General features: G+C 44.2%; 1 protein-coding gene across 2 annotated transcripts in view; it reads right to left on the bottom strand.

Moving 5' to 3' along the window:
* Fhl2 (four and a half LIM domains 2) overlaps positions 1-17551 on the bottom strand; it is a 73252-nt gene that overhangs the window by 29496 nt on the left and 26205 nt on the right. Inside the window, exons 1-2 of one of the 2 annotated variants that reach the window (XM_051152691.1) lie at positions 14449-14541; positions 2290-2469 (exon numbers count right to left, since the gene is read on the bottom strand). In XM_051152691.1, the coding sequence (XP_051008648.1) occupies positions 2290-2445 (156 nt within the window). In that variant the 5' untranslated portion in view covers positions 2446-2469; positions 14449-14541. Of the gene's footprint in view, positions 1-2289; positions 2470-14448; positions 14542-17551 lie in introns of those variants that run through there. The other variant, XM_051152690.1, reaches the window with a different exon arrangement.

Genomic DNA, 17551 nt, shown 5'->3' with positions numbered 1-17551 from the left:
AGAGGTGTGTGCTGCAGAATGCTTTCCCTACAGAGTGGAGATGGGGTTGGAAAGAAAACAGAAGCACGGGGCTTGCAACATCTCCATTGAGTGTGAGGACTTTGTGTGAGAATGCTTATCACAATAAGCCCACTTGGCAGACACCCAATTCTCCATCTTACAGATGTGGACGAGAGCACAGAGGGGTCAAGCAACTGGTTGAGGTTCACACCGCTTATGAATGAGATACCTAAACAGAAGAAATAAAACTGTCTGGGACCTTTTGTCATTAGCCTGCTAAATAAGTGAAGCGATTGCTATGGTTGGGATCATAGGTTTCCTCCAAAGTCCTATGTAGTTTACTTCCCAGCTCAGAACTATTGACGGGCAGTGGAACCTGCAGAAGGTAGAGAGGCCCTTAGATGACTGAGGGTGTGCTTTAAAAAGGGGTTATGGGACCCTGCCTCTTGCTTCCTTCTGGCTTTGTTTTTCAGGTCACAGGGTAAGCAGTTTTGTTTTTCCATGTGCACCTACCAGTTGGTATAGGCCTCAATAAAAGCAATGTATCCATTCAATGGAGGGAAGCCTGAAAGCTAGGAGCCTACAGAATGCCTTTCTCTTCATAAGCTGATAATGTGCGCTACCATAATGGGAAGCTATCACAGAAACTAAGAACACTTACCATCTAGAACATGGCATATCCCAGCAAAAATTGGAGAAAGGAAGAAATGCAATTTGAGATGGGTCAGGTCAGGTCAGGTGTTTGCTCATGGTAGCCAAACCTCTGAGCATTTTAAATTTGTCTGACACAATTGTTAGGTTTTCTCTAACACCCCATACAGGCTCCTGTTCTGAAGCTAAAGCTACCTGGGTGCAGCTTGGTTTTGAGTGACCCAGATCCATATTCTTCATTTCTGCCCAGGCAAACATCTCTCTGTACCAGACAGAAGTCCTTCCTCAATACTTAGATACCTAGAAACACCCATTTGCCTACTCTATTCTAGGAGACAGACAAAATAAGAGAAAAGAGAAAGGGTAACGCATTGGACATGCTAGAATGTTCCTACTGCACACAGAGCCTGAGACAGTCAGAAGTTATGTATTGATTTTTATAGTCACAAATCAGAGAACAGTAAAAATCCCGAAGGAATACAAAATACCAACAGCAGAAATTAGACAGTGCAAATACAATGATCTAAGTTCCCTTTGAGTTCATAAGCTGAGAATTCTCTAGAGACTTCTATGTGGCCCCATTCTGTAATCAATTCTGTGGCTGTGGGGGTGATAATCACTTGAAGTGCTTTTTAAGTGTGTTCTAGGAGTCCTTCTGCAGGTAAAGATGTCAGGAATCTTGCATAGGGCCTGACAATAGTTGGGGTCTGAGATGTCCCACCAAAGGTTCATGTGTTAAAGCCTCAGAGTCAAGCTTGGTGCTGCTAAGAAGTAGTGGCACCTTCAGGAGACGAAGCCTGGGGGAGAGAGTGTCACTGGAATGTGCCCTTGGGGAGGAGGGGAATACTAGGACCTTAGCTGTTTCCTGTCTCAGCTGCTTTCTTTACTAGCACAAGGGACATTCTGCCATGTGCCCCTGCCATGGTGTGCTGCCCAACAGTGACAATGCCAACCAACCAAGAATTGGAACGTCTCAAATTGTGAGCCAAAGTAAACTTCTTAGAAGTTGTTGTCACACAGAAGGAAAGCCAACTAAGAGACTGTCCCTTGTGTGACAGGTTAGGCTATAGGTGACCTTTCCTCACTGGTCAGTTAGCAGGAATGAAGAAGTTTCTGTGAACCATGCTGAGCCGTCTGCGGGACGCTGCTGATTTCTTCAATGTATAAATGAAATACAAAGCCAAATGGAAAAGAGGCCATGTATCCCAAGGGCTTTCTGCATTCCTAGGTCCATTTATCTAGGGTGATGACTAGATAATGCATATATACATTGGCTCATCAAATATTTACTAAGCAGCACCTGTTCTCTGTTAGTCACCAAGAGGCAAACAGCAGGGGCAGGAGAGTGCCGCCCTGAGAAGGTTTTACCATTTCCTGGAAGGGTGGGGTTGATAAGGACCCCAGTAACTAGAGAGTGGACTTAGAACACTAAGCAAACAGCTTGGCAAGGCTGGGATGGGCCATGGTAGGATGGGTAGAGATTGGATCATGGAGAGAGCACTGTGCCCTGCCTTATAAGATTCAATGCCATCAAAGGGGGGGCGGGGCTTTTGAAACAGAGCCTACCACCGGGAGATAAGGACCAGGATGCTCTTCGAAAAAGTTGAGGGAAAGTGGTAAGAGCTAGCAGGAAGCTACCTTGCAGTCGCAGCCAATAGGGGTGCCACACTCCTCGCATGTGTTGGCATAGAGCTCCTCGAAGCAGGCCACGCAGTGCGGGTTCTCCTCTTTCAGAATGTACTTTTTGCCATAGAGAGACTCATTGCAGTGGTGGCAATCAAAGCGCTCAGTCATGTTGACACCCGAGTTTATGACAGCCTGTGAAAAAAAGAAGAAAAAGCCCACGCTCAGACTCAGGGACACTCCACACGCCCTCCGAATGAAGGCAGTGGATTGGGCATGCGCTCAATGCTCACAATTTCAGTGAAACCCTTTTTAGCCTCGGGAGTTTTGTGCCTGGATGTACCCCTTTACTAAAGCAGTAGCTGTCGACTAGGTCAGAAAATTGGATTCCAGAAAGGGCAGCAGAGCCTCCACTCTACCCTAGTTGTGTGTAGGATTCCTACGCATGACCCCATAACACCTCTCTGCCCTCAAAATAGAAAGGCAGGCACAGAAACAATATGTCTATCTCTATAAAAAGACTTTCCATGGATGCTGCTTCATGATTCATGAATTTGAGTAAGAAGAAAGCATGGTGGTACAACGGAAGGAATCTGACAGGAAAATCTGTGGTCAGGGGCCAGGAGAGTACTGCCCTTGGCCTGAACCTGCATTGGGAAGTAAAAAGTTCACGAGCAACTGCCGATTCCCCTTTGGGAGTCATTCTCCTGGATGGAAGGCCTCAGGTACCCAGAGAGCAGCATAGAGCAGCATAAAGACAAAGGCTGGATTCCAAGAAGAGAGTTTAGCACAAGGGTGGGAATGCAGTGACTACGTTCAAGGACTTTCCGGGACACACCTCAAACTTTGCAAAGGGTGAACAAGAATGTGTCTCCATGCCAGATATATTATTACATTTTTCCAGGATGAGTATACAGTGTGGAGAGAAAGGCACATTCCATTGGGTGAAAGAAGGGAAATGGGTGATTTTCACCTCCCCACCTTACCATGATCCCTCAAAGTCATTTTAGGACTATTTTGGATGTAAAAAGTCCTTTCTGGTGACAATGGTGTGGAGAGAGGTCTCCGGCACATTAGCATTATAGGCTTGATTTTTTTCCAGGAGATTTGCCTTAATTGGCAATAACTAATGTGTTAAAAGTGCAAAGTTTTCTTAATCATTAACAGGCACACCAGCTAGCTGTATGACTAAGTAATATTTCAACTCTAAGCAAACTCAACTCAATTTCCAGTTATTTCAAAGCATTCCAGAGTGAACTCCTAGAATTTGGCTCTCTTACGGAAGTAAAATATTGCTGTCTGGTTTATGATTAACAAATTTGATAATAGCAATTAATTTGATATCTTGTGTACATAAGGCTGCAGTTACTGTAAACTTCTGTTACTGGTTTATATCTGTGTTTATAGAATAATTTTCTTCCAAGAGCCCAAACACGCAGCTGGACACATGTGGCAAGATCCTTCCTTCCAAACGGCTCTTCCTGGAGTTAAAGAAAACACTGTCTGGACATTCCTGTGATATTATGCTAAGTTGAGGCGCTCAAGCACCTGAGTTATGGTTCTAAAACACAACATGTAAATACTCTTCTGGCTTAGGCTCCCTGGGTCTGTAGCAGCTATGCTGGCAGACAAGTCCATGTTTTCCTGTCAATCTTTAGTTATTGGCCTTGAAAGTGGATGCTCACTTATTTCATTGCAGGGGGAGTCAGCCTTCTGACATATATGTTTTTCCATTAAATGTTGCCATTTAGCAGTAGAGTGAGAGCACTGCCTATTCTGTTCACACAAACAGAAAGACAATGGAGAGTGAACTCATCGTAAATCAGGGGATTTTGAAAGCTGGAAAGAACTCCTCAAGTCACCTCATTTTATGAATGGAAAACTCATAAATGGGTTGAACGGTTATGGTGATGGAAAAAGAGGAGTCTTACGGGCTCTCTCAAGAGCCACCTAACTGAGAAAATAAAGTCCCCTCTTAATTGGAAACGTGGCTCTGGGTTTGAATAAGCACCAGCCTTTCTGTAAAAAGGACCTTCTCTTGTAAGCTATGCAGCTATCTGCATCAACACCACGCCTATACCTGGTACCAGGAAGGCACGCCTGCTTCTTTCTCTTTCTTGATGCAGGTATTTTCCTCCTCTTCTGATTCAATAGGTCGAGTGTGGAGAGAGGGAAAAAAAAAAATCTAAGGGTGTAACCTCCAAGACTCAACAACGCTTGTACATCTGTTTAAAGTCTAAGGCCATCCCGTGCCCAGCATCACCATTATTGACCCCCAGTCCCCAGGAAGAATGACACCGCAGCTGCACTCCACTCTGGAGGTCTGACAGGGATTATGAATTTGGCCCAATTCCACGGAATCCTTACTCATGATAGTTGAATCCATCCTGCCTGTTCCTTATATTTACTAAGAGGTCACTCCTGTTTCCTCCCTCAACGAACTAGTGTAAGCATAAAATGAGCAAATTAAGAACTATTATCATTACTTAGGAACATACCGATACTTACATTAGTGATGTCTCTTAAAAATCAATTTTATATAAACATAAAGTAATATACTTCACTTTTAGTTTTTAAAAAAGTACTCACATATGTCATATTTATTTCAGTGATTTAGTAATTATTCTTGTGAATATACTTATACTAAACAAAAGAAAAATACACATTAACAACAGGGAACCACAGCTGGAAATAATGAGAAGTCTGTTTTTCAATGATTGATTTGGGTCATTTTTCAAAATAAAATATGCATTTTCACCTGTGCTTATTACTTATGACTCTTAATGAGAGGTTCTATTTTGTGTGATGTAGATGTTTTCCAGAAGGTTTCAGTCCTTCCAACAGACATATACCAGCCATAAGGCATCTTTGCATTCATCTCTGAAAACTGCCAACAAGTTGACTCTTCTCTGGTTGAAAAAGGTAAGGAATAGAAGGAAAAAAAGAAATAAAACCCAGAATTTGGGGGTTTGAGACCATTGATACTTTAGAAATGTTTTTATGCCATGCTATGCAAACTAGAATCCAGAAAGTGGAAGTCAATTAATCAGGAGTTTGATGGTTACTTTTTTCTTTCCTGGGAAGGGTTAATTTTGACTTATGGTTCGGGAAGCATGCTACGTGGAACTGGAGTGGAAGGCTGCCTGCCAGGAAGCAGGGGACCAGCTTACACAACTTTACACTCTGCCCTCTGTGACCCATCGCAAATAGCACCCCTAGGAGTTGGGGATCAGATGTTCACACATGAGCCCATGGGGTCATTTAACAAGGAGTATGGGGGTGCTTAATAACATCCTGAATTTCAGGAGTGGTGGGGTTAAGGATTGAACCCAAGGTCTCCCATCCCAGGTATCACCATCACTTGTTTACTTACCTTTGTATTTTCCTTTTTAGCTTTTAGTATGTAACTTCACTCTACACGGAGCTGTGTCAAATAAAATGTGATACAGGTATATGTACTGATGTGCAAGTATCTTCGTGATATGAATAGTTGGGGCCCTGGGAGTAAATAACCAAGAGTGGCATAGCTAGGCCACATGGTAGATCAATTTGTAGTTTTCTGAGGACTCCCCATACTGATTTCCATAGTAGCTGGACTTGTTACACGCATACCAGCAAGGCATGATGGGTCCCTTTTGTCTACACCCTCACCAGCGTTTTCTGTTGTTTTCTTAGTGACTGCTACTGTGACTGGAATAAGATCGAATCTCAAGGGAATTTTGATCTGTATTTCTCTGCACTGAGGCTGAATATTTTTTTCATGCTTAGTGGATATTTGTGTTTCATCCTTTAAGAACTGACTGGTCGCTTTTACTAGTTTTCTTACAGATTTGATTGTTTGATTTCTCATTGTTTAGATTTTGAAGGTCTTTGTGTATTCTAGGCTAAATGTATATCCCCGGTTGGATGGACGGCTGGTTAAGAGTTCTATTCCACTCTGTAGGGTTGTGTGTTTGATTTGCTGTTTTCTTTGCTATATAGAAGCTTTTCAGTTTCATGAGGTTCTATTTGTCAACTGTTGGTCTGAGTCGCTAGAGTTTTATTCAGATAGTATTTACACATACCTGTATCTTAAACAGGTTTCTGCTCTTAATAATGAGCTTATTTGTGACATTGTCATATATGTATACCATTATACTTTACTCATATTTGACACTCGCTATTTTCCCTTGACCTTTTCTGTACTCCTTTACTCTCTCTCTCTCTCTCTCTCTCTCTCTCTCTCTCTCTCTCTCTCTCTCTCTCTGTGTGTGTGTGTGTGTGTGTGTGTGCATACAGATATATGTATATATTTAATTCTAGGTCCCATCTCTGAGAGAAAACATGCAGTGGCTTGTTAGGTCTCCTAGAGTCAGAATCAGTAGTCCCCGATGTAATGCAATAACTTAGAGGCGCTTTCCTCACTGTCACAGGGGGCTTTAAACTCATTCGTCCTTTTCATTTCTATGTTGAAGGCTGAGCATTAAAACTAGGGCTTGACACAGAAGCACATGCTTACCATTGAGCTACATGTACAGCCCTAAAATATTGTTTTTGAAAAGCTTCATGTTTAAAGTTACACACTAATCTTAAGCCACCTTTTCTGAGATGGACCACCATCTGCTTTGCTAATGAGGTACCTGTGTCATGCTCAATCAGGAACTATATCATAGTGTTGTATTTGAAATTCCCTATAAATTTGCAGTTTTAAATCCTACAAAATACCTACTTGGTTATTCTTTCATTCACTCAATAATGGTTGAGTAAGCTGGAATTATACAATGGATGTCAGACAAATGATTGGAGATACAAAGATGAGAGAGGAGCTGGTGGTGTTCAGGAAGGTGCTTATGTTAACTTCCAGTGCTCCAGGCTGGGAGCCCAGTGGAGACCCACAGACTTTAGCAAGGGCAACTTCTAGGATTACAGAGCTGGCTTGCTGGATGGGAGGAAGTTGGACTGAGCAGGGTGGTCAGGTCATGCTGCAGGCAAGGGCACAGAAGGCCACACGGCAGAAGAAGAAACAGGGTTGGGCAAACACACATCAAGAAAATGGGAGATAAGCGATGGGGTGGGAAGGAGGAGGCTCAGTCAAAAATACAGTCAAGGGTCAAGGCAAGGAGGAGCTGTGCACCTAGTACACTGACTTGGTTATTCCCTATAGGCAGTGGGGTTTTACAAATCTGCACAGCCCTAAGAATGTTTACCGCATGGGAGTGACTTTATCATGTAAAATTGGGGGAGACAAAACAGGAGCAATGCCTCCTAAGAATAATATGCTGTCAGAGTCTAGATTTCGTTGTTCTGTCGGTCCCCCTCCCCTCCCACTCAGGGGAAAGACTCAAACCCCAGGGCCTTGCACGTGTTGGGTAAAGGCTCTACCACAAGTCGATGTCCCAGCTTTCACATCCCCAGTAGGGCAGTGTAGTGGTTTGAATAAGAATGACTTTCTCACGTACTTTGGTGCCTCACATTTGATCATGTCCCCTGGAGGGGGAGACCTGGTGGCACTCAGAGGAAGGATAGCAGGATACCAAGAAGAGACTTGATACCCTGTGAGCATATACAGGGGGAGGAAATCCTCCTGAGGAACAGTCATAGGGGAAGGGAATAAGGGGAAAATGGGAGGGAGGGAAGAATGGGAGGACACAAGGGATGGGATAACCATTGAGATGTAACAAGAATAAATTAAAAAAAAAAAAAAAAAAGAATGGACCCCATGGGGCTGGAGAGATGGCTCAGAGATTAAGAATACTGGCTGGTCTTCTAAAGGTCCTGAGTTCAATTCCCAGCAACCACATGGTGGCTCACAACCATCTATAATGGGATCTTGTGCCCTCTTCTGGTCTGAAGCAGAATACTGTATACGTAATACAATAAATCTTAACAAAACAAAACAATGGACCCCATAGGCTCAGGTATCTGAAGGTATAGTCATCAGGGGGTGGAACTTTCTTTGAAAGAATTAGAAGGATTGGGAAGTGTGGCCTAGTTGGAGGAAGTGTGTCACTGGGGACAGGCTTTGAAGTTTCAAAGGTCGATGGCAGGCCCAGCCTCTCTGTCACCCTACCTGTGGACCAGGATGTAGAACTCTCTCATCTACTTCTCCAGCACCATATCTGCCTGTGTGCCACCATGCTCACTGCCATGATGATAACTGACCAAGTCTCTGAAACTATAAGCAAGCTCTCAATTAAATGCCTTCCTTTTTTCTTCTTTTTTTTTAATTTAAGAGTTGCTTTGGTTGTCATGTCTCTTCAACAACAATAGAACAGTGATTAAGACAGGGAGTTTCTCGCTCAACTGTGTACAACCCACTTGCCAGTCCTTGACTCTTCTCTCTTTCACCAGGTTTTATGTAAGTCCTGCCTATTACCTGTTGCATAGGAATGCTGAGGGACTAAGTAAGGGCATGCTGGGAGACACCTGAAAGTGAGGTGTGACTGCTGACTTATTATTTCACTGAATCACATTTCAATTATAGGGTACCAGAGTCTCAACTTTCCCAGGATTAAGTCATCCTCTGACGTCATTCCCCTCCAGCAGTAAGCAACCAGGGTACTTGAAGAAGCTGGGATTTAGGGCTCAGACTGGAGACCAGACTGAGCTCCCTGCACTGGGAAAAGCATGGATCCAGTACAGCTCAGGGGTCTGCACTGGGGACAGGAATTTGATCTCCATGTCTGCCCTCAGCCAGCTTCTTTCCACTTGCAAAATAAATGTTCAGAGGTCAATGGAGCAAGGACACCTAGGGCTCAGCTACTATTAAGAATGACAAAAGCCTGCCCAAGTCAACAGGCTTACAAATACAGTTCTGGCTATGAATTTTCAGATGAGAAAGTGTTAGAGCTACAAAGATAGAAAAGAAACATGAAAAGCAGGGAGAAAGAAAAAGAGATGACAGTGAAAAAAAAGTAGAGGGAGGGAGTGATGGAGAGACAGGAAGAAGGATAAGAGGCAGAAGAGCTAGAGAATTCTTCCCTTGCTTTTCTGCTTAAATAAGAAGGATTTCTCAAGAACCCAGGGCAGGAGCTAGCATGTTAGAAACCTACTGTTGGCCTACTGGCCCAGGCCTTTGAGTTTCAGATCCAACCTTGTGAATTAGCCCCACGAGACTAGTATTGGGAAAGCCTCCCCAGTGGGTACCACTCAAATGCTTCTTTTGCCTGTTTGTGTTAACCAGGTCCCCAAGGGCCCATTCAAATCCCAAGGGATGTCAGCCATGTTTCATGTTTATAAACCTTACTGCTTGTGACGCCTCCCATGAAGCCATATCTAAAGAGAAACCTGTGACCCTTCCTGAGACCCTCCCACAACACATGCAGAAGCACCTACAATTAGTGTGGGTCAAAATTGATATTCCTTCACTCATTACTTCATTCATTCATTCATGAATGAACAACAGGGTCTTACTGTGCAGCCCAGACTGGCTTTAAACATGTACTCCTCATGTCTGTGACTCTAGAGAGCTGGGATTTCAGGCATGGGCCACCAGACCTGGCTCTTATCATGCTGATGTTTAAATGTTATTACAGATTTAGAAAAAAAAATATTGTTAAGAAGTAACTCAGCATGATTGACAAATACAAAATAAGAAGTTGGTCAGTTGGCTATGAGCTCTTTGTAGCAATACAGTGTGAAAACACAGTGCTTTCATGAGCCACAGTATGGCTGCCTGTGTCCATCAACCATAGTATTGGACAGGGAGCAGTGTATGCCATGCAGACTTCTTCAGCAAAGAACACACAGAGGGCCTTTACGAAGAGACTTTAAATGTAGAAGAAACAAAAGATGAATAGATGAGTAAATGAGTTAAAAGAAGAAAAAAAACAACTTACTAGAGTGCTGGAAAGTTAGCTCGGTGGTTAATAGCATTTGCTGCTCATGCCAAAGATCGAGGCTAGGCTCCCAGAACCACATAGAATCTCTCAACCACCTGTAAACTCAGACCCAGGAGATCTGATGCTCTCTTCTGATCTTCTTGGACACGAGGCATGCATGCTGGCCACAAACATGTACGTGTGTAAAATACTCATGGACACAAAATAATAAAATTAATAAGCTAAAAACTATCTTGTAGAAATGTGGAGTGATGAATAAAAAAGTGGAATTTTCTATATGTATAATCCACCCAAAAGTAATTGTGTTTTGGCATCTGATGCCATTTAAATCTCTAAAATAACAGACCCCGGTCTTTAGTGTTTTTTCTCTTCAACACTATTTTCATCCCTCCTTCCAGATAATTTGCTGCTTCCACAGGAGGGAGAACTTTCTTATTGTGTTTGGACCCTGAATCCAGCCAACACACAGCTACATAGTTCAGAATACAGCCTGACTAGGTCAAGAAGCAAAAAGCGAGCCAAGAGACACTCCCAGCCCCTGAGAAAACCATACAGATCCAGACTTGGACTGCAGAGATCAGCGAAATCCCCTGGTGGGTGTTGTGTTTGCAATCAGTAATACTCCACCCAAGCCCAGAGGCACCTGGTCAGAGTACGTAGGTACTCTTTCAATTGCTTTCCCCTGGATGACAACACTGACAGGAGTCTAATCAAGCTGACTTAGCTTAAGTAGAGACTCTGGGAAAAGAGATGAGACCAGCTCAAAGGATAGTGCTGTGTCTAAAACTACAGCAACTTACCCCAAACCCACTCAAGGCCAATCTCTGTATGCTTGGGTCACAAATGCTTTAGATTATAAGGTATATGCTTCACAAGCCCTCATTGGATAGTGCTTCAAAGGGCAAAGGTCAAGGTGAGGTACTGTGTGCTATATACACTAGTAACTTCTAAAAACTGAAAATGAAAGCAAATCCTGGCTTGTCTTTGAAGATTTTAAGACACATTTTTGTGTTTAAAACAAAAAAAGGCAAAATGCTGTCCTCTGAATGATCCTCGGATTATTCAATAGCAAAGGCCAATGAATGCCAAGTTTATGATCTAAAGCCCACAAATACAAAGGATAGCTACATGTTTTTTTTTATGTGCTTCAGACCTTTGAATCCTACCAAAATAATGTACTGAGTAACCAGGAAGTCCTTGTACCATATTAGGCACTGGGGAAGCTGAGAGCAAGGACACTCTCTAAAGGAGCCCCAGTCTGAGTTTATCTCCAAGTCATCTTTAAGATCCTATCACAACAGTTATTCTCAAAACATGCCAGTTCAGTCTTCACAAGACAACCTGGAAAAGCCCAGAAAGACAGGCTGCTTTGAGTTCATAAGTCTTACAGTTGATGGAAGGAGATTCCACCAGATGACTTTACCCTTTCTTTCTAGGGTGTGAACAAGTGACTGATGCTGTTCGCTTCCATACCTACAGAAGAAAGAAAGCACACTGTTCTCTCTCAGCAGGCATCTTCTCTCTCCAAGGTACCAATCACTAGTAGGTTGATGCTCATCTGTCTGGCCTCCATATCCCAGTCCCACCCCTTTACAAGGTATCCACTGCCTTTTCTTTTCGCCTCTCCCACTCCAGGGACAACTGCCCTCTTCCTTTTCATGGTAGCCCTTCTTCTTTGTGGTTCTGCCTCAGTGTTCCCCATCCAGACTTGATCAATGGATGCTGGCACACTTCCTCCCACTTATTCACTGATTGCCTAAGTCAACTGGCTACAAGGTTGCATTAAGAACGGGTCTACATCCTCTTTGACTGACAGTCTGGTTGTATGAAAAGTTGTATTTGCTGGCTCCAGGGACACTTTCTGATACCCTAAGCTCTGCAGCTTTGTGTTCAACTGAATTTATTTAACTCCAAGTTCTGGAGATTCAGGGACATCATCTCTGCTCTGGTGAGGACCTCACAGAGGAGGGAGAAGGAGAAAACACATCACCAAAGTTAGCAGAGACTGAGAGCGATGGCTACTACAGTCCCTGCCAAGGATGGGCCATCTGTTGACTAGGGATCCTTTCTTAAGATTTTATTTATTTATTTATTATTTTGTGTGTCTGTGTGTTGTGTGCACTCATAGGATCCTTTGAAATAGAAGTTGCAGAGAATTATGAGTTGTGAGGCAAACTTAGACCCTCTGTAAGTACCCTTAACTGCCCCTAGACTCCATTTTTTAAAGGCCCTACTTTCCAAAATTTGTACAAGGATAACCAAACTTCTAACACATCAGTGTTGAAGAAAAATCATATCCAAACCACAGCTGCTTACAAATAGAGCAGCTGGTGTGTGATGGTTTGATTCAGAACAATGCCCATAGGCTCCTATGTTTGAATGCTTAGTCATCAGGGAGTAGAACTATTTGAAAGGATTAGAAGGATTAGGAAGTGTGCCTTGTTGGAGGAAGTGTGTCTCTGAGGGTGGGCTTTGAGGTTTCTAAAGCCTATGTCAGACCAGATTCATTCATTCATATTCTTTCCCTCCCCCCCATCTCTCTCTCTCCCTCCCTCTTTCTCTCTCTCTCTCTCTCTCTCTCTCTCTCTCTCTCTCTCTCTCTCTCTCTCTCTCTCTCTCTCTCTCTCTGCCTCCCTCCTCCCTGTGGATCAGGATTTAGAACTCTCAGCTACCTCTCCAGCACCCTGTCTGCCTGTGTCATGCTCCCTTCCATGATGATAACAGATTAAGTCTCAGAACCTGTAAGCAAGCCCTCAATCACAAGAGCTGCTTTGGTCAATGGTGTCTCTTCACAGCAATAGAACACTGACTTAGACATGGTGTGTCAGATGCTAGGTAAGCTAGTCCTCAGGGCAGAACAAGGGTAGAATCCAGGCCTCTTGGCAGTCCAAGTTGTTTTTGTTTTTTTTTTTGTTTTTCTATATCCTGCTGGGTGTTTCTGTCTGCAGCTGAGATATCACTCAGTATTGAAGGGGGTTGACAATCCTGGGTCAAATATGCAGCATAGGGCCTCAATAAAATGTTCATTCAATGTGGCCCAGTACAGAGTACAGGTCAGAACTCATATGCCAAGCTCTCAGGAGGCAGCTCTCAGAGCCACCATCTATGGTTGGGAAACAAATTTATTCCTATTATTCTATTCCCATTTCTGTATCTATGAACAAGTGGATAGAAGATCTGCACACACTGCTTATAATGGGCAGGAGTTATGTGATTCTCTGGGAGGAAACTGAGGTACCAATAGATTTTGTGACTTAGGTAAGGTCATAAAGGCTGAGAGATGCAGATGCTAATTCTGGCAGCTTGGTCCTACTCCAGATGCATCTGTCAACTAAGCCTTCTACACCTATCCACGCTGTGTCTGTGACTTCCAATTCTTCCTGGTTACAGAATGAAGCTTTATCTCAAACAACAATGGCAGCACAACCCCCACCCCCACACACCCAGCACCCACAAGCACACTTTCTTGAATACATTACTACAAAATATACACATAAGCAGTGTAGCACCACAACACGAGACACATTTAGAGTAGCGTTTTGAAGACAGTCTCATGACAATAAGCCCAAATTGTAGTTCATTACATCCCAAAATATGTGTAAGGAAGTTCATGCCACAAGTTGGCTTTACCAGGCAGATGTATATTTCACAAAATGCTTATTTTGTTGAGTTCCAGGAACACAACTGAAGGCTATCAAGCAAATGTGGCTAATTCCTCATTTAAAACCAGAAACAGCACTGAAGAGTTTCTGTGAGTCACAAGACTTCTCAAGACTAAAATCTGTTAGAAATTCTTTTCATTAAAAAGTGTTATTTATTATTTTTTTTAACCCTATGGCTCAGGTTTTAATTTTGTAGATGGGTCAAGATGTGTGGTTGCAGGCTAACCTCCTACTTCTTCTCTCAAGGGAAATACCTGGCCATTCACGAGCTGACAGGCATATCACCTCCCTTCCACAGGCTTCAGGGACTAGTTCACTTCACACCTGGTGGGCTCACCTGTAGGAGGGGGCTCGTCTCCCACCACCTGGGTGTGATCTACTCCTCTCGGGCTGCAGCCTCTGTCTGGACGCCAATGATACTTTCCCTACTATTTCCAAATTCAGCTCCTCTGTGCCCCGCATCTGCTCTTTCTGGGGATGTAGATCAACTCGCCGGTCCTGGAATCTCCTCTTAAGCAGCACCCCCCCCCCCCATGTTTCCCGTCTACCATCTCCACCACTCACCCCCTTCCCCTCCAGCGGGTCCCTCCCTTTCATCCGGGGTGTCCACTGAACACTCTTCTCTCTCCCGGATCCGTCCTCTCTGTTTTGGGTCCCCATCCCAGGTGTCCTCTGTAAAACGGCTCTCCTACCTCCAGAATCTGTGCTCTCCGTTTTGGGTCCCTACCCTGATGCCGTCTGCACAGCTCGGCTCCGGTCTCTCGGATCTCTCTTCCCCGCGCTCGGGGTGCGCTGGCCACCGGTGTCTCTCCACGCGTCCTAGGGCAGCTGTCTGGTGGCGATCCTTGTGTGCCAGGCCTGGCTGTGGCCTGGGCGGTGGCAGGGGTACTCACGCGCAGTGGGGCCGGGGGCTAGGGGACCCAGCCGACTGTGGAGCGTTGGCGGCGGCGGCTCGGCGGGCGGAGTGCAGCCGGCGCAGCTCCCGCCCTCGAGAACCCCCGCCGAGTCATTTGACCAAATAAGGACACACGCGCCGGGCGGCAGGCTGGGCGCGCTGGCCCAGAAAGAAGGGCGCGGTGGCGAGCGCCCCTCCGTCTCCGTTCGTCGCATGTTCCCCTGCTGCAGCTGCCACGGACCCTTTGTTTGATTTGACCTTCTTCCTTGCTTCCCGGTGTTTGGTGCACACGTTCAACCCTCGTTGCTTCCTGGTCTCTGCTCCAGGGGATAGTTGCAGTGCAATGCAGAGGGCTGTAGGGTGGAATGACGTGGGTTTACTACTCTCACCAGGACTCTCCTCCTGGTTTACTACTCTCACCAGGACTCTCCTCCTGGTTGCCCAGTCCGCGCCTGATCTCAGCCCGGTGCAAGTATGGATGGATCATTTGCCGATTTGGGGGAGGAAAGATGTATGCGCGGGGCACACTTTGGCACGATAGTCTTCTGGACCGTACCTTGCAGACATCTCTCTATTGTGGAATGAACAGAACCAATGACCTAAGGAATCGTTAATACTCTGTTCCACTAAGGAGCTCACTGAGAGAAGGTCCTATGCCCAACATTCAGGGCTAGAAAACCGTTGGACAGTCAGACAATGGCTCCCTCCTGGCAGAAAGAAAGGACAAGTCTCAATGTGCTCTTCACACTAAGCCACCGTCCTCTGCACAGAGCTGGCCCTTAGGGGCAGGAGACACTTTCAACATAGAATTGGGAGGCATAGGTATCCATATGCCTAGGAAAGGCGGCAGGCATCTGCTATTGAGCTGGTGTGGTGCGCATGCGAGATGCGCACATGACTGCTCAGAGTTGTGAGGGGAGAGAAGCAACTTCATCGAAGGATTCACTCGGGTGAAGGGTCTATGAAGGGATACAGCTGGCCATCCCAGAGATGACACGACCACCGAAGAATGTGAAGTGGCTGGTCACATCGCCTTCTTAGCCAGGAAGCAGGCAGAGATGAGACCTGGGGCTCAGTTTACTTTACCGTTTTCATTCAGTCTGAGACCCTAGCTCTTGAGAGGTGCTGTTCACTTTTGCGGGGGGGGGGGTGCGTGGCGGGGTCAGTCTTTTCTCCTCAGTTAAGCCTCGCTGGAACCATTCTCAAAGATTCATCTAGAGGTGTGTTTCCTAGGTGATTCTACATCCAGCCAAATCGACAGTGAAGGACCTTCGCAAGGGGGTGGGGGGCGGCCCTCAAGGTAGCACGTTTTCCAGAGAAGGCAGGAAGAGCTGCGTCATCTCTGTGTTTTCTTCTGGCTGATACTTCCTGACTGATGCTCCCAGAGGATCTCCATGGTGGAAGCTCAGAACTCGAGAAGCAAGGACATCAGGTCAGCTGTCACTCGGGGTTAGCTGTATCTTTCCTCTCCAAGGATCCTCAGCCCCTTTTGGTAAAGTCAGTTATCTCAATCAAGTGATAAGGACATTTGCTCTAGATGAGGCGAGTGGATTTTTTTTTTAACCAGGTGAGATTTGCATTGTGTCTATGATATATCAAGGCCATGCAAGTATCTTTAAGGATCAGAAGTTCTCAACTGCCACTCACTCCAGTGATTTCCTAGGGTTAACACTTTCCTCAGAGGAGAATGGGCAAGTTGCAAGTGGACACAGGAAATCCATTCCACTCCTGTCCCCATCTTCCAATGGAATTAGTTCCAGTGCAGGTAGGGTACTCTAACTGAATTCCCACTGATGGTGGAGGTACGCTGTGTTTTAGATTCAAAGTAAAGTGTACAAAGACACATCAATAGCTCGGAGGCTATTAAAATTTACCTTTCTCTATGTAAAAGCTACAAATTGCAAAATGGTCTAGATGGCAGGTAGTGGCTCTTAAGCCTCAGTCTTAAAATACAGGCTCAAAAAATAATGAAACATTGATTCTGCATTTATCCTTTTCCTGTTTTGCTTTACATTTGTTTAAATTTTATTTGTTTGGTTTTTTTGTTTTGTTTTGTTTTGTTTTGCTTTTGAGACAGGGTTTCTCTGTGTAGCCTTGGCTGTCCTGGACTCGCTTTGTAGACCAGGCTGGCCTTGAACTCACAGCAATCGGCCTGCCTCTGACTCCCGAGTGCTGGGATTAAAGGCATGTGCCACCATGCCTGGCTCTATTTGTTTAAATTTTATGAGTTATGCATTTGATTTTCTTCTTATTGACATAATTAGTTATATAAATTTTCTTCTAACTACTGCAGCTGTGAGATTATGTTGTGTTGCTTTCTTAATTAAAAGTTCTGTGATTTATTTTTGTACTTTTCTTTTGACATTAGAGAACTATTAAATACCTCAATGGTTATGTGGTCGGGAAAATTCAGTCGTCAAAACAGACTTATCCATTTCGAAAGCAATGAGGAGAAAAGAGAGATAGAGGGAGAAATTAATGAACTAAAAACAAGCAAACACAAAACGAAAACTAAACACAATTTATGTTTGTATTTTGATCACAGAATGAACTTTTGGGAGAAGAAATTTTTATGAACCAATCTGGGGAATCTTGGCATCGACAGGATATTTGATGATATTAATAAGTCAGTTTATTTTCTATGTAATTACATATACATGTTTTTTTTTTTTTCTTCCCTTTTAAACATTCTTACTTTTAAGAATCTTTTCCAAAGTACTGACTGGTAAAGTAACATGTCAGAGTTGACTTAAGATAAATTGAGGCAGAAGTAGATAGAGTCAACATGTATATGTAAAACAGTCTCATCCATAGATTTGATAGTAATTGACGCTCCATAGTAAATGTTGAAAATTCATCAGGCCTCTCTTCTCCCTTTGCAGTGTTTGAAAAAAAAAATC

The sequence above is a fragment of the Acomys russatus genome, chromosome 11 (genome assembly GCF_903995435.1).
Source record: "Acomys russatus chromosome 11, mAcoRus1.1, whole genome shotgun sequence".
Lineage (NCBI taxonomy): Eukaryota > Metazoa > Chordata > Mammalia > Rodentia > Muridae > Acomys > Acomys russatus.
This window is presented reverse-complemented; position numbering and strand designations above follow the sequence as displayed.